At 42.5% G+C, this 23,765-nt stretch overlaps 1 protein-coding gene across 2 annotated transcripts in view; it reads left to right on the forward strand.

Annotated features, from left to right (window-relative positions):
• The window catches only part of LOC110529915 (sorting nexin-3), a 42,502-nt gene extending 18,985 nt beyond the window's left edge, over positions 1-23,517 (forward strand). The window contains exons 2-5 of one of the 2 annotated variants that reach the window (XM_021612574.3): positions 20,107-20,202; positions 20,319-20,443; positions 21,767-21,849; positions 22,688-22,824. In XM_021612574.3, the coding sequence (XP_021468249.1) occupies positions 20,107-20,202; positions 20,319-20,443; positions 21,767-21,821 (276 nt within the window). In that variant the 3' untranslated portion in view covers positions 21,822-21,849; positions 22,688-22,824. Of the gene's footprint in view, positions 1-20,106; positions 20,203-20,318; positions 20,444-21,766; positions 21,850-22,687 lie in introns of both variants that reach the window. The other variant, XM_021612573.3, reaches the window with a different exon arrangement.
• The last annotated feature ends 248 nt before the right edge of the window (positions 23,518-23,765 follow it).

A 23,765-nucleotide genomic window follows, 5' to 3' on the forward strand; every position in this document is an offset into this window, starting at 1 on the left:
GTGGGTGCTGCTATGGTTACCAGTGAGCTGAGGTAAGGCGGGGCTTTACCTAGCAAAGACTTGTAGATGACCTGGAGCTAGTGGGTTTGGCGACGAATATGAAGCGCGGGCCAGCCATCGAGAGCATACAGGTCACAGTGGTGGGTAGTATATGGGGCTTTGGTGACCAAACGGATGGCACTGGGATAGACTGCATCCAATTTGTTGCTTTAGAGTGTTGGAGGCTATTTTGTTAATGACATCGCAGAAGTCGAGGATCGGTAGGATGGTCAGTTTTACAAGGGTATGTTTTGCAGCATGAGTGAAGGATGTTTTGTTGTGAAATAGGAAGCCGATTCTAGATTACATTTTGGATTGGAGATGCTTAATGTGAGTCTGGAAGGAGAGTATACAGTCTAACCAGACACCTAGGTATTTGTAGTTATCCACATATTCTAAGTCAGAACCTTCCAGAGTAGTGATGCTGGACAGGCGGGCGGGTACGGGCAGTGATCGGTTGAAGAGCATGCATTTAGTTTTACTTGCATTTAAGAGTAGTTGGAGGCCATGGAAAGAGTCTTGTATGGCATTGACGCTCGTCTGGAGGTTTGTTAACACAGTGTCCAAAGAAGGGCCAGAAGTATACAGAATGGTGTTGTCTGCGTAGAGCTGGATCAAAGAATCACCAGCAGCAAGGGCGACATCATTGATGTATACAGAGAAAAGAGTCAGCCTGAGAATGTAACCCTGTGGCACCCCCATAGACTGCCAGAGGTCTAGACAACAGGTCCTCCGATTTGACACCCTGAACTCTATCTGAGAAGTAGTTGAGGTCGATGAAGACTGCTGCAGAGTATTGTCTTTTATCGATGGCGGTTATTAAATCGTTTAGGACCTTGAAAGTGGCTGAGGTGCACCCATGACCAGCTCAGACACCAGATTGAATAGCGGAGAAGGTACGGTGGGATTTGAAATGGTCTGTGATCTGTTTGTTAACTTGGCTTTCGAAGACCTTAGAAAGACAGGGTAGGATAGATATAGGTCTGTAACAGTTTGGGTCTAGAGTGTCTTCCCCCTTTGAAGAGGGGGATGACCGCGGCAGCTTTCCAATCTTTAGGGATCTCATAAGATACAAAAGAGGTTGAATGGGCTAGTAATAGGGGATGCAACAATTGCGGCGGATAATTTTAGAAAGAGAGGGTCCAGATTATCGAGCCCGGCTGGTTTGTCGGGGTCCAGATTTTGGATTTGGGTGATGGAGAAATTGGAGAGTCTTCGGCAAGTTGCTGTAGGGTGTGTAGAGCTGTTGACCGGGGTAGGGGTAGCCAGGTGTAAAGCATGGCCAGCCGTAGAAAAATGCTCATTGAAATTCTCGATCATCATAAATGTATCGGTGGTGACAGTGTTTCCTAGCCTCAGTGCAGTGGGCAGCTGGGAGGAGGTGCTCTTATTATCCATGGACTTTAGTGTCCCAGAACTTTTTGGAGTTTGGGCTACAGGCTGCACACAACTTTCCTAACTGCCTGTGTAAAGTTGCATATCGCAGGCGCTATTCGACGCTAATGCAGTACGCCACAGGATGTTTTTTTGCTGGTCAAGGGCAGTCATGTCTGGAGGGAACCAAGGGCTATATCTGTTCTTAGTTCTACATATTTTGAATGGGCCTTGCTTATTTAAGATGGTGAGGAAAGCACTTTTTAAAGAATAACCAGGCATCCTCTACTGATGGGATGAGGTCAATATCCTTCCAGGAAACCGGGCCAAGTCGATTAGAAAGGCCTGCTCGCTGAAGTGTTTTAGGGAGTGTTTGACAGTGATGAGGGGTGGACGTTTGACCGTGGACACATTTACGGACGCATGCAAGGAGGCAATGATCGCTGAGATCCTGGTTGAAGACAGCAGAGGTGTATTTAGAAGGCAGGTTGTTCAGGATGATATCTATGAGGGTGCCCGTGTTTACGGATTTAGGGTTGTACCTGGTAGGTTGTTAGATCATTTGTGTGAGATTGAGGGCATCTAGCTTAGATTGTAGGACGGCTGGGGTGTTAAGCATATCCCAGTTTAGGTCACCTAACAGTACAATCTCTGAAGCTAAATGGGGGGCAATTAATTCACACATGGTGTCCAGGGCACATCTGGGGGCTGAGGGGGTCTATAACAAGTGGCAACAGTGAGAGACTTATTTCTTGAAAGGTGTATTTTTAAAAGTAGATGCTCGAACTGTTTGGGCACAGACCTGGATAGCATGAGAGAACTCTGCAGGCTATCTCTGCAGTAGATTGCAACTCCACCCCCTTTGGCAGTTCTATCTTGGCAGAAAATGTTGTAGTTGGGATGGACATTTCACAATTTTTGGTGGCCTTCCTAAGCCAGGATTCAGACACGGCTAGGACTTCAGGGTTGGCGGAGCGTGCTAAAGCAGTGAATAAATCAAATTTAGGGAGGAGGCTTCTAATGTTAACGTGCATGAAAACAAGGCTTTTATGGCTACAGAAGTTCGCAATTGATAGCGCCTGGGGAATAGGAGTGGATCTGGCGGCTGCAGGGCCTGGGTTAACCTCTACATCAGCAGAGAAACAGAGGAGGAGTAGGATAAGGGTACGGCTAAAGGCTATAAGAACTGGTCGTCTAGTGCGTTGTGGACAGATAATTAAAGGAGCTGGTTTCTGGGCATGGTAGAATAGATTCAGGGCATAATGTACAGACAATGGTACGGTAGGATGTGAGTACAGCGGAGGTACACCTAGGCGTTGAGTGACGATGAGAGGTTTCGTCTCCTGAGGCACCAGTTAAGCCAGGTGAGGTCTCCGCATGTGTGTGGGTTGAGACAAAAGAGCTATCTAAGGCATAAAGCCTGCTAAAGGACCCTAGTATGCGGAGTAGTTTTTTTCTCATGGGGTCAATGAAATGTGTTGGGGTCGATGAAACAACAGAGCCCCATTCAATGAAGGGAAGCAAATTGGGTGGAGGGGTGTTTTGCAAGTGGAGCTTGGCGAAAGTGGGCAAGATTTGTTGACATCATTGTAATCCAAATCCAATCTTAATTTACTCGTTGTGGCACACTAAGGTTCCAATACTCTGTTTTAGGCGATTCTGACTTTATAATCAAAATTATCCTATTTACACTTTGTAGTTGATTTTAACACAGATGCCATAGGCCGTTTAAGGGGATTATTGCTTTTTAACCAGTTGGATTTAGGGGGCGCTATTTTAATTTTTGGATGAAAAACGTTCCCGTTTTAAACAAGATATTTTGTCACGAAAAGATGCTCGACTATGCATATAATTGACAGCTTTGGAAAGAAGACACTCTGACGTTTCCAAAACTGCAAAGATATTGTCTGTGAGTGCCACAGAACTGATGTTACAGGTGAAACCCAGATAAAAATCCAACCAGGAAGTGCCGCATTTTTTGAAACCGCCTCATGCCAATGACTGTGAATGAGCTACGAATGAGCTTACGTTTTCCACGTTTTCCACAAGGTGTCTACAGCATTGTGATGTCTTTTTAGGCATTTCCCTTGAGGAATGGCTGTAAGGGACCATATATGGCATGTGGTCACATGGTGTCTCCCGCAGAAAACCTTGAGTAAAATACTGAGGTAGCCATTTTTCCAATCGCTTCTTATGAGAAACCAACTGCCTCGACGGATATATTATCGAATATATTTGTTAAAAACACCTTGAGGATGGATCCTAAACAACGTTTGCCGTGTTTCTGTCGATATTATGTAGCTAATTTTGAAAAAAGTTTGACGTTATAGTTGTAGCATTTTTCGGTCGATTTCTCAGCCAAGCATGGCGATAAAACGGGAGCTTTTTCGCCTACAAAAATAATATTTTGGGAAAAAAGGAACATTTGCTATCTAACTGGGAGTCTCCTGAGTGAAAGCATCCGAAGTTCTTCAAAGGTAAATTATTTAATTTGGTTGCTTTTCTTATTTTTTTGAAAATGTTGCCTGCTGGCAGCAGAGCCTAGCATAGCATTATATCATGATAAACTTACAGCCAACGCTAGACAAGCATTTGTGTAACGCATATTTTGAAAATCTGAGATGACAGTGTTGTTAACAAAAGGCTAAGCTTGTTTGAATATATTTATTTCATTTAATTTGTGATTTTCATGAATAGGAAAAGTTTATAGGGGTATTTATGTCCGTTGCGTTATGCTAATGCATTTGAGGCTATGATTACGCTCACGGATACAGGTTTGCTCGTCGCAAAAGGTTAAGGGCAGTCAATCTTAAAAAATTGATTTGTGTTGTGTGAAGGAAGGAAGCAAAGTCTCCTCCCACGCAAAAAGAAACTGTCAAATCCCTCCCGCAAATTTCACCCATTTTTATGATCCGTGTGTTCACTTGTGAAGCAGCCAAAGCGAAGCAGTAAATACAACTATTTTGAATCTTAGCAATGTCCATTCCATCCTGTTTAAGCCACTGCAACAGTTCTGCGTTAAAATGTTGACTGGCAAGAGAAAGTTTTAGCATTATTGCCAACTGGCTATGGCAAAAGCTATTTCATCAAGCTGTTGATAAGACTCGCAGTGAAGGAAGTGCACACTGTTGTTCACAAGTCAGCTTTAGATGGGAGGGAAACAGCTGTCCATCTGATCAAGTTGAGAAAATGCCATTAACTAGTTTGCTAGATTGAAACTGCTGGGGGAAAGCTAGCTAACATATGCTAATGTTAACACCAACCATCAGTCTGAGGTGAGTTCACCTTAGCTAGCTGGATTTAATAATATTTTTTTTTTAAACTAGCTATATAATTGCCAGCTATATTTTAAAGACTAGTTACTGACTATTGAACACTTTTTGTCAAACTACTTTATCCCCCTGCCTGTTTATTGATGCATTTTTGACTGAAAAAGGTTTCCAATATAAATGCCTCTCCCGATTTCACTGCAAATAGGCTGTTTTGAAATATTCACAAAGCATCTCAGAGTAGGAGTGCTGATTTAGGATCAGTTTTGCCTTCAAACGGAATACAATTACATTGACAAGGGGGATCTGATCCTAGATAAAAATTACTACTCTGACATGCTGACCACACCGCTTGTGTCGCATGCACGAGTGCATCAACTTGGATGCAGAGAAATGTCCTGCCTTGTAGTATGGTTGCATCTATCTACTTTGTTGGTTATAAAAGGCTAATTACCCCTCCCATTCCTTGACCTCATTGATCTCTGAAAGTTAGAGAAGCAAAGTGTACTTTTTGAATAATTTAGGAAATAAAGATATGCCTTCCTTGAACTAAAGACCCAGCCTGAACCATTCCCCCCCCCCAGCCCCAGCCTTCAGTCAGGTGTGAAGAGGACAGAGAAATGTGAACTTTGACTTGTAGAGCTCCCACCTCTTTAAATGAGGATGCGGGGTGGGGTTGTTTGTCTGGGTGTATCAAATCAAAGTTTATTGGTCTCGTACACAGATTTGGAGATGTTATCGCAGGTGCAGAGAAATGTTCCAACAGTGCAGAAATATATACAGGTAGCAATTCAATAACAAACAATACATACTTTTTGGATTTTGTAAAAATACAAGAAATTAAGAAATATCAGAACGAGCAATGTCAGAGTCTGGAATATACAGTTGAAGTCGGAAGTTTACATACACTTATGTTGGAGTCATTAAAACTCGTTTTTCAACCACTCCACAAATTTCTTGTCAACAAACTATAGTTTTGGCAAGTCGGTTAGGACATTATTTTGTTCATGAAACAAGTAATTTTTCCAACAATTGTTTACAGATTATTTCACTTATAATTCACTGTATCATAATTCCAGTGGGTCAGAAGTTTACATATACTAAGTTGACTGCCTTAAACAGCTTGGAAAATTCCAGAAAATGTCATGGCTTTCTTTAGAAGCTTCTGATAGCCTAATTGACATCATTTGAGTCAATTTGAGGTGTACCTGTGGATGTATTTCAAGGCCTACTGTCAAACTCAGTGCCTCTTTGCTTGACATCATGGGAAAATCAAAAGAAATCAGCCAAGACCTCAGAAAAAAAATTGTAGACCTCCACAAGTCTGGTTCATCCTTGGGAGCAATTTCTAAACGCCTGAAAGTACCACGTTCATCTGTACAAACAATAGTACGCAAGTATAACACCATGGGACCACGCAGCCGTCATACCACTCAGGAAGGAGACGCGTTCTGTGTCCTAGAAATCAATGTACTTTGGTGAGAAAAGTGAAAAATAATCCCAGAACAACAGCAAAGGACCTTGTGAAGATGCTAGAGGAAACTGTTACAAAGGTATCTATATCCACAGTAAAACGAGTCCTATATCAACATAACCTGAAAGGCCACTCAGCAAGGAAGAAGCCATTGCTCCAAAACCGCCATAAAAAGCCAGACTACGGTTGCAACTGCACATGGGGACAAAGGTCATTCTTTTTTTTTAGAAATGTCCTCTGGTCTGATGAATCAAAAATAGAACTGTTTAGCCATGATGACCATCAATGTTTGGAGGAAAAAGGGGGAGGCTTGCAAGCCGAAGAACACCATCCCAACTGTGAAGCACAGGGCTGGCAGCATCATGTTGTGGGGGTGGTTTGCTGTAGGAGGAACTGGTGCACTTCACAAAATAGATGGCATCCTGAGGAAGTAAAATTATGTGGATGTATTGAAGCAACATCTCAAGATATCAGTCAGAAAGTTAAATCTTGGTTGCAAATGGGTCATCCAAATGGCCAATGATCCCAAGCATACTTCCAAAGTTATGGCAAAATAGCTTAAGGACAACAAAGTCAAGGTATTAGTGGCCATCACAAAGCCCTGACCTCAACCTATAGAAAATTTGTGGGCAGAACTGAAAAAGTGTGTGCGAGCAAGGAGGCCTACAAACCTGACTCAGTTACACCAGCTCTGTCAGGAGGAATGGGCCAAAATTCACCCAACTTATTGTGGGAAGCTTGTGGAAGGCTACCGTTTGACCCAAGTTAAACAATTTAAAGGCAATGCACCCAAATACTAATTGAGTGTATGTAAACTTCTGACCCACTGGGAATGTGATTAAAAAATAAAAGCTGAAATAAATAATTATCTACTATTATTCTGACATTTCACATTCCTAAAGTAAATTGGTGATCCTAACTGACCGAAGACTGGGAATTTTTACTAGGATTTGTGAAAAACTGAGTTGAAAGGTTGAAAGGTGTATGTAAACTTCCGACTTAAACTGTATGTACAGTACCAGTCAAAAGTTTGGACATCTACTCATTAATATTTTTATTTATTTATTTACTGTTTTCTACATTGTAGAATAATAGGGAAGACATAAAAACTATGAAATAACACATACGGAATCATGTTGTAACAAAGTGTTAAACCATCCAAAATATGTTTATTTGAGATTCTTCAATTAGCCACCCTTTGACTTGATGACAGCTTTGCGCACACTTGGCATTCTCTCAACCAGTTTTACCTGGAATGCTTTTCCAACAGTCTTGAAGGAGTTCCCACATATGCTGAGCACTTGTTGTCTGCTTTTCCTTCACTCTGCGGTCCAACTCATCCCGAACCATCTCAATTTGGTTGAGGTCGGGGGATTGTTGAGGCCAGGTCATCTGATGCAGCACTCCATCACTCTCCTTCTTGGTCAAATAGCCCTTACACCGCCTGGAGTTGTGTTGGGTCATTGTCCTGTTGAAAAACAAATGATAGTCCCACTAAGCACAAACCAGACGGTCCTTTGGACTCATCAGACCAAAGGACAGATTTCCACCTTTTCTAATGTCCATTGCTTGTGTGTCTTGGCCCAAGCAAGTCTCTTCTTCTTATCGGTGTCATTTAGTAGTGGTTTCTTTGCAGCAATTTGACCATGAAGGCCTGATTCACGCAGTCTCCTCTGAACAGTTGATGTTGAGATGTGTCTGTTACTTGAACCCTGTGAAGCATTTATTTGAGCTGCAATTTCTGAGGCTGCTAACTCCATTGAATTTATCCTCTGCATCAGAGGTAACTCTGGGTCTTCCATTCCTGTGGTAGTTCTCATGAGAGCCAGTTTCATCATAACGCTTGATGGTTTTTGTGACTGCACTTGAAGAAGCGTTCAAAGTTCTTGAAATTTTCCCGATTGACTGACCTTCAACGCAAATTCTTCAGAAGGAAAAAGTTATACAGACACGTCACAGACATTGCAGGTTACAATCTTACAACTTTTTTAATAAACAAGTAAAATGGCAGGACAAAGACCCAAGGGCCAAGAAGATGGATGAAGCAATTATTGAGATTGTCACTGACATGTTGGTTTTCAGCGGCTGATTACTCTTGCTGAATCCCGGTACAGGATCAAAGATAAAAAATTACTGCACAGAAATACTAGATAAAACATATGAAAGAGTTGTGAAGAATCTGGTGGCACCGGTGAATACTCCACACATGGCAATCACAACTGACTGCTGGTCAGGCACTAGAGTCCCTGATTTAAATGTTTTTATTTAACCTTTATTTAACTAGGCAAAGTCAGTTAAGAACAAATTCTTATTTACAATGACAGCCTAGGAACAGTGGGTTAACTGCCTTACTGGACAAGAAAGCAGGTTGTGCCAAATGTCAAGACTATAACTGGATCACACACAGGAAACTACATCAGAGAGATGTTTTTGACCATGTTGGAATATTGGGAAACCCACACAGAACGTGTAGTGCTGGTCCTCAGGGACAGTGGGGCAAACATGGTGAAAGGTATAAGACTGGCGGAACTTCCAGACTTCAGCTGCCGTGCACACACCCTACAGCTTGTAATCAATGATAGACTATCCAGTCAGAGAGCTGCGCTAGACATTATTGCCATGTTGAAGAGCTGTGCAACTCACTTTGACCACTCCGTACTGGCCAAACAGAGGCTGAGGGCCATTCAGGAAGAGCTTGGCCTTCCCAAACACAGCATCATCCAAGCAGTTCAAACTCGCAGTTTGTCTGCTGCACAGTGGGACATTGTCTAACCTATTTGAGAGACTGGCCCCTATGGAGGAGGTGACACTGGAGATGAGCCACTCCAAATCTACAGCCGCATGCATCATCCCCAGTGTGTCGGTGCTGAAGATGATGCTGCAGCAGGAGGGTTCTTTTACTCAAGGCATCAACTTTACGGGAGACCATGTTGGACAGTCTGACAAGGCAGTTCTCCAAGGCCGAGGAGACAAAGTGCCTGGTGCTGGCAACTGTCCTGGATCCACGTTACAAGAGCTACGCCTCAGCTCAGGTGCAGCACTAGAGAAAGCAAAAGAGCGGCTGAAGGAGGAATCTGACATACTAAGGAAACCAAATCCCAGAGCCACAGCAGAAGGGACTAGTGAAGAGGAGGACGCAGATTCCGGTGCAAATTGGCAAAGAGTTCCAGTAGATCAGCCACCCAGTCTGGTGGACAGCCTCTACGCTAGAATCCTTGGAAGCCAAGAGGGCAAGGCTGAAGTCCAGTGCAGTTTTGAAATTGAGTTGGAGCGTTACCTCATAGAGCCATTGACAGAAAGTGACTTGCCTTTGGAGTGGTGGAAGCAGAATGAGGACAGACTTCAATCACTCGCTCCACTGGCAAAGACGTTTCTCTGTCCCAAGGGAGAGAGTGTTCAGTGATGTGGGGATCATTTATGATAAGCAGAGGAGCAGACTGACAGGGGAACATACAGACAAGCTCTGCTTTTTGCTCTACAACCTAAAACTTCTTAACTGGGAATATTGAAGACTCATGTTATACTTTACCACCAGCTTTCATATGTTCTGAACATCAGCTTTTTTTACTTGGCACATATTGCACTTTTACTTGCTTCTCCAACAGTTTTTTTGCATTACTTAAACCAAATTGAACATGTTTCATTATTTATTTGAGACTAAATTGATTTTATTTACACTACCGTTCAAAGGTTTGTGGTCACTTAGAAATGTCCTCGTTTATTAAAGAAAATCATTTTTTTGTCCATTTAAAATAACATCAAATTGATTAGAAATACACTGTAGACATTGTTAATGTTGTAAATGACTGTTGTAGCTGGAAACATCAGATTTCTTTATGGAATATCTACATACATGTACAGAGGCCCATTATCAGCAACCAGCACTCCTGTGTTCCAATGGCACGTTGTGTTGGCTAATCCAAGTTTATCATTTTAAAAGGCTAATTGATCATTGCAATAGTTGTCTAATGATCTTAGCACAGCTGAAAACTGTCGTGCTGATTTAAAGAAGCAATAAAACTGGCCTTTAGACTAGTTGAGTATCAGGAGCATCAGCACTTGTGGGTTCGATTTACAGGCTCAAATGCTGAATTGTCTAATCGTCAAGTGCGTGTGTGTATTGTTGTGCAACCTTTTTAAATGTGTTGTCCAACTCCAGCGCCTGAGTGTCCACATACAGAGTTATGCTCCTGTGTGTGTTGGGCCTGATGAGATTAGCTGTAACCATGATCTGTTGTCGTGGGGATTAACTTCCCAGCATTCCGTGAAGCGCTCCATGCTGTGAAGTACCAGAACACTGGGGAGCAGCCCACAGAGGGGTGAGAGCAACTAAGAGCTGACGGGCGCTAAAGTTAGGCTAATCCCCTTCTCCTGTGACCTGAGAGGAAGGGAGGGGGGGGGGGTGGGCTGACAACCTCACCTGGTGAGAAAGGGAAATGGGGAAGGAAATAAAGAGTAAGAGGAGAGAATGGCTGGATAGACGAACAAGAGCGGAAGCCTACTACTTCAGAAAGGGTGAGAAAGAAGATAAGAAAGAGGGTACTGAGAGGAAGGATGAGAGGGGAAAGAAAGGAGGAGCAAGACAGGGGGAAAAAAGTTTGTTCTAGAGCCCGTCAGACGACAACTTTTGTCTCGACCTTGTTCTTTATAGGTTTTTTTCCTCTTATCAACTGTCAGAACCCCCACATTAGGCACAGTTTTCTGTCTTCTCTTTCATTTTACATTTACATTTTAGTCATTTAGCAGACACTTTTATCCAGAGCAACTTACAGTAGTGAGGTCATAAATTTCCATTAAAAAATAAATCTATTTTTTGTGGTATTAAAAATGGAGTGGCTGCAGTTCTGGATTTTCTGGAACCCGACTTGCTGTGTTTAATGATAGATTTCTGTGTGTTTGCAGGATTTTTTTTCATGTAGCTGCTGCCCACTCTGCTGTCTACGTAGATTCCGCGTCCCCTTCCTTTACTGCCGCGTCCCCTTCCTTGACATGGAAGGTCAAATTCATGTAGTACACTAAAGACTTAATTTTTTTACAGTCTATGCTAAAGACATGGTTGACATGTTCAAACTATGCATTCCATGTCTCAAGCGCGATTTCGTGTTCTTTTTTCAGAATAGGTGTTAGGCTACATGTAGCTATCATGTTGTACACAAGCGACATGATCAACATGTTTGTACAAACTTTGCAAACATAAGTGTGACACAAAGGCACTCTAGCGATTTCATGTTCTGCTGAGTTGCATGTAGTCTCGGAAACCCGACCCTAGGAAACCATGACTAGGGTCTGGTTTCAATGATAGACTCTTTTGGCATAGAGGAACTACAGTTAGTCAGCCACCAATTGTGCAAGTTCTCCCACTTAAAATGATGAGAGAGGCCTGTAATTTATCATAGGTACACTTCAACAATGACAGACAAAATGAGAAGGAAAAAAAATCCAGAAAATCACATTGTAGGGTTTTTAATGAATAAATTCGCAAATTAAGGTGGAAAGCCGTGCTCTGGTACTTGGGCAATAAAGTATTTTTTAAACCTCCCACTTTGGGATGGATGTGTTAATGTGTAGCTCACACATACATACATAATCTATGAGCAGAATTTCTGTTTTACCTCAATTAGCCACGAAATCCCTTGTTTGAAAGCGACTGTTTTCTTGAAGCTGTGCTATGCCATTTTCCTACTATTTCCCCCCCACATGGGCCAGCCCCCTAGCAATTCAAGTTCTAGCCCATGAGCTCCAGCCCCTCACATTTAAGTGACAGCTAGCAAGAGGTATGCCCAGCAATATCCAATGAGGATGCAGGGCAGGCCCAACGGCTCAATGGACACAGCATTAAAAGATCGAGAGAGGGCAATGAACGTATGTGGTGTAGTATGCAATTTTCAGGGACCACTTTTGCTTACATGTGCTACTTTCAGAACTACTGGCTAAAAAGTATACAAAAGTACTGCAGAATCTCTAACTCAAACCACTGCAAAGGTTTTGCCAGCAAACTTGGGTTTTAATTCACAACGTTCTGCCATGTCTGCCTTGTGATTTGTTGGGAGTGTCCCCAGAATGTATTTTTATTTTATCGACGTAGGCAGTGACGTAGTTCCTCTATGCCAAAATAGTCTATCATTGAAACCAGACCCTAGTCACTGTGTTGTGTTCCAAATGCAAAGTAGACAGCCTTCGGCCCTAAATCCAATTGAGGGATGATGATGAATGGAGTGGCGACGTCTTTGGTGGAAATATTGAAGTTGAGCTTCAGCTACTGTTACCTTTAGTTTTTTTATTGGCTCCTCACTGAGTCCGAGCCACTTTGCGTCATTCCGATTTGCCAATGCTAAAGTCAATGTTATTTAAAAATATACCCAGCCATGTTGAGTAAATTTCACACTTTGTGGCTACTGGACTTTGACACGTGACTACAGATTGTGGGCAAGATCAACCCGGCAAGTGATCAAAGTTGTTCACTCGCTCCCTCAAGCTATAAAGAGGACCGAGGAGGTAATTTTTGTGAATTGGACCTCCACTTAAGATGGCAATCAAACTGCGTCCTGTTTCAAAGGGGATTCCCCCGAGGGAAACTGGCTAGCACACGGTGGTGCTCATTAAAAGCAAGTCTAAGAAGTGGTAGATCTGTTCTGTGCGCTATTTCTATGCTTTTCATTTTGCCTCTAACTTTCAGGTTTGTACATCAGCTTCAAACAACTGAAACTGTAATATTTTTGATTGGAAAATAGAAAATGTTTCACAGCGGTTTAGATGGTACAATTGTTTTGTCACACAAACTGAAATTAGGCAAATTATTATAATTTTTGCAACCAGGAAATGGCGAAGAGATTTCTGCATAGTGCATCTAAAAAAAAATAGCAATTGTTATTGTCAAATAACTTTGATTTGTTGTTATGAAAGCCTTCCAAAAGATTGCTCTCTTCTACCTCTTGTAAAGGAGAAAAATCCATAATTTTAAAGAGAGAAGGGAGGACCGAGGGAGGAAAAATGGGGGGAGAGAGGACAGAAGAGGAGAGAATGGCCTGTGTATTTCACAGTGAAAAGACTCAAGAGGGGTCTCAAGGACAAAACACTGACTTTATTATAGTAGAGGGAAAATTTGAAGAGGCAGGAGCGAGAGGGAGACCATGAGGACCTTCATTCTCCTGCTCATCAATCAGTTTGCCTCTGCTCACACACACACACGTCACCCCGCATCCATCCAACTAGATAGCAAGCTGTCATGGTCAAAACATTTAGACTCCATGATTGCTAAAATGGGAAGAGGTCTGTCTGTGATAAGGCGTTGTTTTGCCTTCTTGACAGCTCAGTTGACCAGACAAGTCCTACATACAGGCCCTAGTTTTGTCGCACCTGCTGTGTGGTCATGTGCGGCAAAGAGGAACATAGGTTAGTTGCAATTGGTCCAGAACAAAGCAGCACGTATCGCACTTAGATGTACACAGAGGGCAAGTGTCAGTAATGTGCATGTCAATCTCTCCTGGCTCAAAGTTTAGGCAAGATTGACTGCATCACTGATTTTAGCATGTAAATCTTGGTGGGGCAAACTCAACAACAAAAAAATGCATGCCAGCAAAGACACAACTACAACACTAACAATACATTAATTGCACTATAACGGTGCCCACAAACTATTAGGGCCTACATAAAGCTGTACCAACAGCAGAGCTTTCTTTCCAGCACAATGGAGTGAATCCTTACCACTGCTACACCTGGCTATCAGCAGAGCCTTGTTTGGCAGCGAAACAATTAATTCAGCCTAGTTTACTGCCTTTAAAAAAAAACGGCTCTGTGGCTGACTTGCTTAAGCAAATGTGGTTTCTATTGACAATTGAGATGTACAAACTATGGCGTAAGGGAACAGTGAGCGGATAAGAGGCATTTCGATTAAGACAATGGCGTAATCAATATAACTATGTGTACAGCACTTTTGAAATGTACAGCCACAGAATGCAGAGCATGGGCTGCTCTTACTGTATTTTCCCTGTACACCAAGTACAGGATAAATAAAGGGGACATATAAGACAATGAAACATCTTTTAGATTACATTTCTCAAAAGCAGGTTATATGTACAGCACCACAGAGTCAGAACATTAACTTTAGGTGAAAATGGACCGAATTATTAGGGTGAGGCACATGAGCTACTAACAGTTTACTACACAACATACACTTAGTATTACTTTCTTAGCTACAGTATACATATCTCCCTTGCATATTACATAATTTATGCAGCAGCATACAAGACATTTTTGGACTCACCTTGGCTTGTGATGTGCTCACTTAAACATGAAGGTGGCACGGCGGTCCTTTGTGGGCAAATTTTGTCATCAAAGTCTGGCATTTATGGTGTGGACACTCTTGGGTTGGGGGGGGGGCACAGCAACTCCATTGAATAGCAGGCTACTGGTTGCTTTGCAATGCTTGCAGTTAGCCACTGATTCCCATGGACCCAAAATATTGATGTTTTGTTCCCCGAGCCACTTAGTTATCACTTTTGCCTTATGGCAAGGTGCTCCATCATGCTGGAAAAGGCATTGTTCGTCACCAAACTGTTACTGGATGGTTGGGATAAGTTGCTCTCAGAGGATGTGTTGGTACTATTCTTTATTCATGGCTGAGTTCTTAGGCAATATTGTGAGTGAGCCCACTCCCTTGGCTGAGAAGCAACCCCACACATGAATGGTCTCAGGGTGCTTTACTGTTGGCATGACACAGGACTGATGGTAGCGCTCACCTCGTCTTCCCCGGGCACGCTTTTTTCCGGATGCCTCAAACAATCGGAAAGGGGCTTCATCAGAGAAAATGACTTTACCCCAGTCCTCAGCAGTCCAGTCCCTGTACCTTTTTCAGAATATCAGTCTGTCCCTGATGTTTTTCCTGGAGAGAAGTGGCTTCTTTGCTGCCCTTCTTGACACCAGGCCATCCTCCAAAAGTCTTCGCCTCACTGTGGGTGCAGATGCACTCCTACCTGCCTGCTGCCATTCCTGAGCAAGCTCTGTATTGGTGGTGCCCCGATCCCGCAGCTGAATCAACTTTAGGAGACGGTCCTGGCGCTTGCTGGACTTTCTTCGGCGCCCTGAAGCCTTCTTCACAACAATTGAACCGCTCTCCTTGAAGTTCTTGATGATCTGATAAATGGTTGATTTAGGTGCAATCTTACTGGCAGCAATATCCTTGCCTGTGAGCCCTTTTTGTGCAAAGCAATGATGACAGCACGTGTTTCCCTGCAGGTAACCATGATTGACAGAGGAATAACAATGATTCCAAGCACCACCCTCCTTTTGAAGCTTCCTGTCTGTTATTCAAACTCAATCAGCATGACAGAATGATCTCCAGCCTTGTCCTCGTCAACACTCACACCTGTGTTAATGAGAGAATCACTGACATGATGTCAGCTGGTCCTTTTGTGGCAGGGCTGAAATGCAGTAGAAATGTTTTTTCGGGATTCAGTTCATTTGCATGGCAAAGAGGGACTTTGCAATTAATTGCAATTCATCTGATCACTCTTCATAACATTCTGGAGTATATGCAAATTGCCATCATACAAACTGAGGCAGCAGACTTTTGGCCATAACTGTACATCAAATGCTCTGGCAAACAAGCAGAGATCTGAAAACCCCTTCCAACCTGGAGCTGAGTGAGTAATGCTTAGTCTGGAGCATTTTTTTTTTACTTTCAAAAGCCAATAAGAAAAATACATTACAATTATATATTTTACTTAATAAGGACTGAATGATCAGGCTACCAAGCTTTGCTAGGACAAAGAGATTCCATTCACACGTCAATGCTAATTGAAGTTGTGAGGTGCCGAAGCAGAATGGCAGGCTACCCCACCCAGATCCAGAGGCCTTGAAGCCCCCTCCTGCTGTTCAGACTATCCACTGCCATTTTCTACAAGAAATCTGGCTCCAGAAATAAAAGCTTCTCCCAAGTGGGTGACACCTACTCCCATTGCCTGCTGCACTGCTGCGTGGCTTCCACCTGGCGATCTGTTTCACCGTCTGCCCTGGCCTGTCTCCCCTCGTCTACCCCTACCAGACATGACCCCCCCCCCTCTCTCCCAAGCTTTCGCTCGCCTCCAGCACACATGCACTGTTGGGGCAAGTGACTCTGAACTTCCAATGGCTAGCCCCAAGTCGTCTATATATTTTAAAAATGTCTTGTGTATTTTGCTATTTGCCTCATGACTCCTGCATGCTTTGTTGTCTATGAACTTTCTTTACCCAACCGTGGGACAGACTGTTTGTTGCCACACTCAGGACTCTGACTCTATTGGTTACACAGACTTTTGGCCTTCCATTCCATTCTAAACACCTCTTGCCGGCTTTGCATTTATGTTATCTGATTAAATTTCTCTACATTATGATCTTGTTGCCATCTGATGCACATTCAGATGTCATAAATCAGCACTTCAGAGCTCTCCCCGTACTATGCCGTGCCTTGATTGTATTACTGCTGATGATATCTGGAAATCTTCATGTACACCCTGGCCCATCTTTTGTTGCTAGCCCCAATTCTGACTTGTGCTCTGATATCTGCGTCACTGATTTTTGCTCCCGTAAAAGCCTGGGTTTTCTGCACGAGAAGCTTATTACCTAAAATGGATCAATTGAAAGTGTGGGTTCAGAGCTCCAATCCCGACGTGTTGGTCATTACTGAGACGTGGTTAAGGAAGAGTGTTTTGAATGCTGATGTTAACCTTTCTGGTTATAACCTTTTTCGTCAAGAAAAGGTGGGGGAGTTGCAATCTTTACCAAGGATCACCTTCAGTGCTCAGTTGTCTCCACCAAGTCTGTCCCCAAACAATTTGATTTGCTTGTTTTAAGTATTAAACTTTCAAATAGCTATTTGTTGATTGTTGCTGGATACTATCATCCTCCATCAGCACCGGCCTGTACCCTACCTGCCCTAAGCACTCTCCTGGCCCTTACACCAAGTCTGAATTTGTCCTGCTAGGTGACCTAAATTGGGACATGCTTAAAACCTCTTTGGGAAATGCGTGCCGCTAGCGGGACACCTCGACAACATCCGGTGAAATTGCAGAGCGCGAAACTCAAACTACAGTATTATAAATATTTAACTTTCATAAAATCACAAGTGTAATACATAAAAATAAAGATTAACTTCTTGTTAATCCAGCCGCTGTGTCAGATTTCAAAAAGGCTTTACGGTGAAAGCACACCATGAGATTATTGGAGTACAGCGCCCCGCATACAAAAGCGTGAAAAACATATTTCAACCAGGCAGGTGCGACACGAAAGTCAGAAATAGCGAAATAATAAATGCCTTACCTTTGCTCTTCTGTTGGCACTCCAAAAGGTCCCAGTTACATCACAAATTGTCTTTTTGTTCGATTAATGTCCTCCTAAAACTCAGTTTACCTGGCGCGCTTCAGTCAATAATCCACCCAGTTTCCCTCCATCAAAATGCATACAAAATGAATCCCAAACGTTACTAATACACTTTTCCAAACAAGTCAAAAAACGTTTATAATTAAACCTTAGATACCCTAATATGTAGATAAATGATACAATTTACGACGGAGAATCGTTATTGTCTTTACCAGAGAAAAATACCAAAGAATGTACTCATTCACTCGCTTGGAAAAACTACATCCAAAATGGAAGCCACCTAGAAAAACTACAATTTCTGGTTCATTAAAAAAAAAAAAAAAAACAGCCTGAAACTCTTTCTAAAAACTTCATATCCAGTGGAAGCCCTAGGAACTGCAATCTGGGAGGACTTCGCCTGAGTAACAGGCAGTTTTCTTTGGGCACGCTTTTCATCTGGATGTCAAAATACTGCCCCCTATCCCAATTCCTAAATCAATGGGACTCCCTAAATCTTTCCCAGATTATTACTAATCCCGCAAGGTATGACTCCAAATACCCAGAAAAGGCTACTCTTCTTGATGTTATCCTCACAAATAATCCTGATAGGAATCAGTCTGGTGTTTTCTGTAATGACTCGGCACACGCATACTCGTTCAGGCAAATGAGAAATAAGTGCACTCGAGCTATCCGGAAGGCCAAAGTTAGTTACTTTAAGGAGCAGTTCTCTCTCTGTGGGTCTAACCCCAGGAAGTTCTGGAAAACGGTTAAACGGACCTGAAGAATAAAACCTCCTTCACAGCTGCCCATGTCCCTTAAAGTTGATGATGTGGTGGTTACTGACAAGAAGCACCTGGCTGAGCTCTTTAATCACCACTTCCTTAAGTCAGGATTCCTATTTGACTCAGCAATGCCTCCTTGCCCGTCCAACATTTCCTCCTCTCCCACCCCTTTTAATGTGACTATCTCCAATGCTTCTCCCTCTTTTTCCCCTGCCCCGCTACAAAGTTTCTCCCTACATGCAGTCACTGAGTCTGAGGAGCTCCTGAAACTTGACCCTAAAAAACTGGTCATCTCTGTATACCCGTCGCAAGACCCACTGGTTGATGCTTATTTATAAAACCCTCTTAGGCCTCACTCCCCCTATCTGAGATATCTACTGCAGCCCTCATTCTCCACATACAAGACCTCTTCTGCCAGTCACATTCTGTTAAAGGTCCCCAAAGCACACACATCCCATCGTTCGCTGCAGCTAGCGACTGGAACAAGCTGCAACAAACACTCAAACTGGACAGTTTTATCTCAATCTCTTCATTCAAAGACACTCATGGACACTCTTACTGAGTTGTGGCTGCTTTGTTGTCTCCACCTTCTTGCACTTTGCTGTTGTGCTGTGCCCAATAATGTGTCTACCATGTTTTGTGCTGCTACCATGTTGTGTTGCTTCCATGCTGTGCTGTTGTCTTAGGTCTCTCTTTATGTAGTATTGTGTTGTCTCGCTTGTCGTGATGTGTGTTTTGTCCTATATTTATGTTTTTTTTAAATCCCAGCCCTGTCCCCACAGGTCTTTTGCCTTTTGGTAGGCAGTCATTGTAAATTTGTTCTTAACTGACTTGCCTAGTTAAGTAAAGGTTAAATATATATATATATATTTAACCTTTTAACCTATATATATATAATGTTTTTTTTTTAAATACAGTATTTCCAATTTAATTTCTATTTGTATGGCTCTTAACAGTAATTTTCCACAGAGGGATTCACACAAGGCTAGGCCCAAACGCCACAATGGCAAGCATGGGTCATTCACTCTGCATCTACTCTCCACTCTCATAGCTAGTGTATGGTGAGTGTCTCTGGCACAAAATGGCAGCTGTGATTCACTCAGGTTAATAAAGCCATTTCAGACAGGAAACCTGAGTGTTTGAATTAGCTGATATTGCAACAATTCGATTCCTCACTCTACTTTAATATGGCGGTGTATTTAGTTGGCCAGTTTCTGCACACACATCCTCTGATGTTTGCCACGTGTAAGCTATGTGCTTGTGTTTCTTTAACATGCTGTTGCTGTAACGTGTTACTCACTATGCATGTCTGTTATCTGCTCGCCTCCCGCCACCCCAAGCCTCCACCTGCCTGCTTTTGTTTCAGTCGGGGCGATTGGTATAGCTATACCGCACTCACTGCCTGTAGTTTGTTATTATGGTAATGAGCTTTGCTATGGCAGTGAGCGAGCCTGAAGCAGCGGAGCCTGAAGCAGCGGAGCCAACCGCCAAGGCCTAATGTATTGTCATTTTCTTTCTAATAAATGGTTGAAAGTAATACGTGGTGTTTTTCTGACTGAACTACTCATTGGTTGTGGATTGATAGATGGTACCATACAGTGTACTGTGAGACCTAGTGAAAAAGCTTTATAAATTTTTAGTATCAATATAATTTGTCACTGACTTATACTTGACTCAATCTACAATGTAGCCAACTTTCCACTCGATAAGATCATGGTTTTGTTCAAGTGTTCTTTATACTCTAACTCTGTCTTTATTTTACCCTACAATTTATACTACCCTTATACAGTATGTTAGCTCTGGTTCCCCTAAGTTTGATTTCTCTCTGTTTCAGACCAACTTGCCCATCTTCAAGTTGAAGGAGTCTCGAGTGCGGAGACGGTATAGCGACTTTCAGTGGCTCAGAGGGGAGCTAGAGAGAGACAGCAAGGTGAGCCCTCTGGGCTCAATACACATTACACAAGAATAATTGAATCAAACCTGAGAGATAAAGACAACAATATAACTAACTAGATGTTAACTTGTTAACATGTGTGTCCTTCTCAGGTGGTGGTACCCCCTCTCCCAGGGAAGGCTCTTTCCAGACAGCTGCCGTTCCGAGGGGACGATGGGATATTTGACGATTCTTTCATCGAGGAGCGGAGAGCTGGGCTGGAGCAGTTCCTCAACAAGTGAGTCGACACAGACAAGATCCTCTGCTTCCTAGAGCCAGGATGTTGTGTTTGGTTGCGATATTACTACTTTTTGATGTCCGGCGTGTGTGTTTGTTAAACATTTCATTTGCAGCCACTCTTAGCTCAGCCTTAACCTTAAGAGCCTATGAAACACTTAACATAAATCAGATTTTCTCTCGTCTTTCTTGGTGTTGTTAACAGACTGAACACATACAGCAGGACGTCTACTCCTTCGTTCTCCTTCATAATTGCCTAGTAAAGGAACAAGAACAGCCAAAGAGGCCGCAAGTGCGTCCCTTAGTACTTGTTTTTTTTCTATATGTGTAATTTATGATAATTGAGTCTCAAGTTACAGCGAACGGTTCCTCGATGGGTGGTGTGTGCACCCCTGCTTATTTTTTTACCCAAGGTGTTCGCACTCCCACGTGGAGAACAATAAAAGTTACAGTGGGCCTGTTATTATTTGCTTTGATTGCAGACTTGGCTATTATCTTTGTTTCATGTGCAAATTATACCTGTTAGAATATTAAGTATGCCTAAAGACTAGTGAGATGAGAAAAAAATATTTTTTTTCGAAAGAGCGAAGAATGTGTTGGTAATTAAGATTTTTTTTCCTCAAATTAAACGCTACTGTTGATCATGGCATTGTTCAGACTTAATAGCTGCACAGCGGAGTGGAGTTGGTTCGCTCTGCTGTTATGAACTGTGATTGAGTGTATTGTGGAGAGGAAAACCATTTACCTAGAGGTAAACATGGTTATCATTTCTAAACAACCCAGCAGAGGAGGAGAGAACAGCACAGTGAAGTTTAAAGGGAAGTTTGCAGGCGATATTGTTCAAAAACAAAAGGCGAGAATATAGTCGGAGTTAGGATGGAGGAGTGGGTACAGGGTTAGATGTGATCAGGGGCCAGCTTATTTACGGTTTTAATTCAACTCCATAAAAAATGTTTGATTGGTTTTGATTGAGTCATGGAGTGTCAGGAGGGGGGCTCAACTTGCTCATCTAATGGCAAATGGAAGCCTCCTCAAAAATCCTCCACAATGTTTCTGTTGTACATGAACCCTTGGTCATGCTTGCCCTTCATAAATATTACCCTTTTAAGAATGTAGCTGAGTACATAGGATGATGAGAGTACGTCTGTCATTGGAAATTGGTCTGTTAAGAGGAAGTATATTATTTTTGGTCTCAGGTGCCCTTTCACTTTTTTGCTCTCTTTCTCCTCTTCTTTCCCCCTCCATCTTTCTCTTCTCTTTCTTTCTTCTCTTTTGCTTCAATCTCCCCATCCCTCTCCCTGACCTTGATGGTAATTATGAGCAGGTTTCCAGAATCCTTTCCTCTTCATCAAATTCTCTGCCTCCTGCTTCAGATGTAACATGGGGACTTTATGAATTTAAAGACAGGTCAGTGGTCTTCTAAATTGCATCTGACCTGATCATTTGGACACTGAAAAAATTGAAAACAAACCTGATGAAAATGTGGGCATATTTTGCCTAACACTTTTCACAGTACTTTAATGCTGTCCAATTATGGTCAATCTTTCTCGTGGCACTCTCATGGAAGCCTGATGTTCCACATAGCGGGCCTGGCTGTGCTGGTTGCTCCAGTTTCAACTGTTCTGCCTACGGCTATGGAACCCTGACCTGTTCACCGGGCATGCTACCTGTCCCAGACCTGTTGTTTTCGACTCTCTAGAGACAGCAGGAGCCGTAGAGATACTCAATGATCGGCTATGAAAAGCTAACTGACATTTACTCCTGAGGTGCTGACCTGTTGCACTCTCGACATCCACTGTGATTATTATTTGACCCTGCTGGTCATTTATGAACATTTGAACATCTTGGCCATATTCTGTTATAATCTCCACCCGGCACAGCCAGAAGAGAACGGGCCACCCCTCTTAGCCTGGTTCCTCTCTAGGTTTCTTCCTAGGTTCTGGCCTTTCTAGGGAGTTTTTTCTAGTCACTGTGCATAGCTTGCTGTTTGGGGTTTTAGGCTGGGTTTCTGTACAGCACTTTGAGATATCAGCTGATGTCATAAGGGCTTTATAAATACTTAATCCTCTTCCTTCCTATCAAATCAAATGTAAGGGTGTCGTTATAGTAAAAAATGTATTTTGAGATTTCTTTCCAGGAAGAAAAATATGTACCATGTATTTTGTGGCCATGTCAGACAGATTGTAACAACAACATATATTCATAACCACTTGCAACCTTTGTCTCTCCCGGTTTTCTGTTTCAGAGTGGCTGGTCACCCCTTGGCCCAGAACAAGCGCTGTCTGCACATGTTTCTACAGGACGAGTCTGTGGACAAGACCTATACCCCCTCCAAAATACGACAAGCCTAAGAGAAGCGGGCCACCACGCGGCCCAGCCCCGGTCTATACTCGGCCAGGCCCCGCTCCACAACCCAAAGCTCTCTGTTCTGCTAACGGTCCTGCTCTGCTCCGACCACAAACACTTGTATAATCTTCATTCTTCTTTTGTTTGCAATCACTTTCTTTCTTTGTCTTTTATCTCCGTGTTGATTAGTGATCTCATGTAGTGCTCGTTTTCAACTCTCGATTGGATCAAACTAGGAAATGGTCTACATGTAAAAACTGTTTGAAAATAATATATCATTGTTTTTGTTGTCTCAATGCCACTACCTTGAGTATTTTACAGTATGTTATCTATATTTATCAGTCTTGGATATTCATTTTTAAAGAAATATAAAAAATACCTTTCCATGTATGCAAACCTCATGTTAAAACCCCATACATTACACAGTGTTGTTTTTACTCAATGTCCAATTGGAATGATTGTCCTTGGCACACTTTGTCCCTGACTCTGAAAATCACCCTTTGTGGACGATCCATCACTACCATGAACTGAAGCGTGTGTGTGTCTGTGTACTACCAGCCAGCACTTCCACTGTTCGTTAGCCTGTAAATTATTTTATAATGAGAAAAAATGCACCAGAGAGGGGAACCCCACAGCATTTCTACCAACTGACCATGTGTTTATGAAATGTGTATACTGCTGTGCCATTTTGTTATTTTGAAAATTTTCCAATAAAATAGGTCAAACGCACTCATATGCATGAGGTGATGTCATGTTTTTCCTGAGTAAAGATTTCAGTGAATAGACACACACTTTGGTCCATGCTGCTTCTGATATACAGCAGTTAGAACCACCTGTCAATGGCAACCACATTAATGTTAATTGTGTGTGAGTTTTTTTAAATCTAAATATGAAACGCAATTAAAGGTAAAGCCCTTGATTCATCAGAAAATACTTGAAACCCCTGTGAAAATGTATTGCATTGGCCATGGCTCAAT

The sequence above is a fragment of the Oncorhynchus mykiss genome, chromosome 8 (assembly GCF_057628025.1).
Source record: "Oncorhynchus mykiss isolate SJ-2025 chromosome 8, ASM5762802v1, whole genome shotgun sequence".
NCBI classification, from domain to species: Eukaryota; Metazoa; Chordata; class Actinopteri; order Salmoniformes; family Salmonidae; genus Oncorhynchus; species Oncorhynchus mykiss.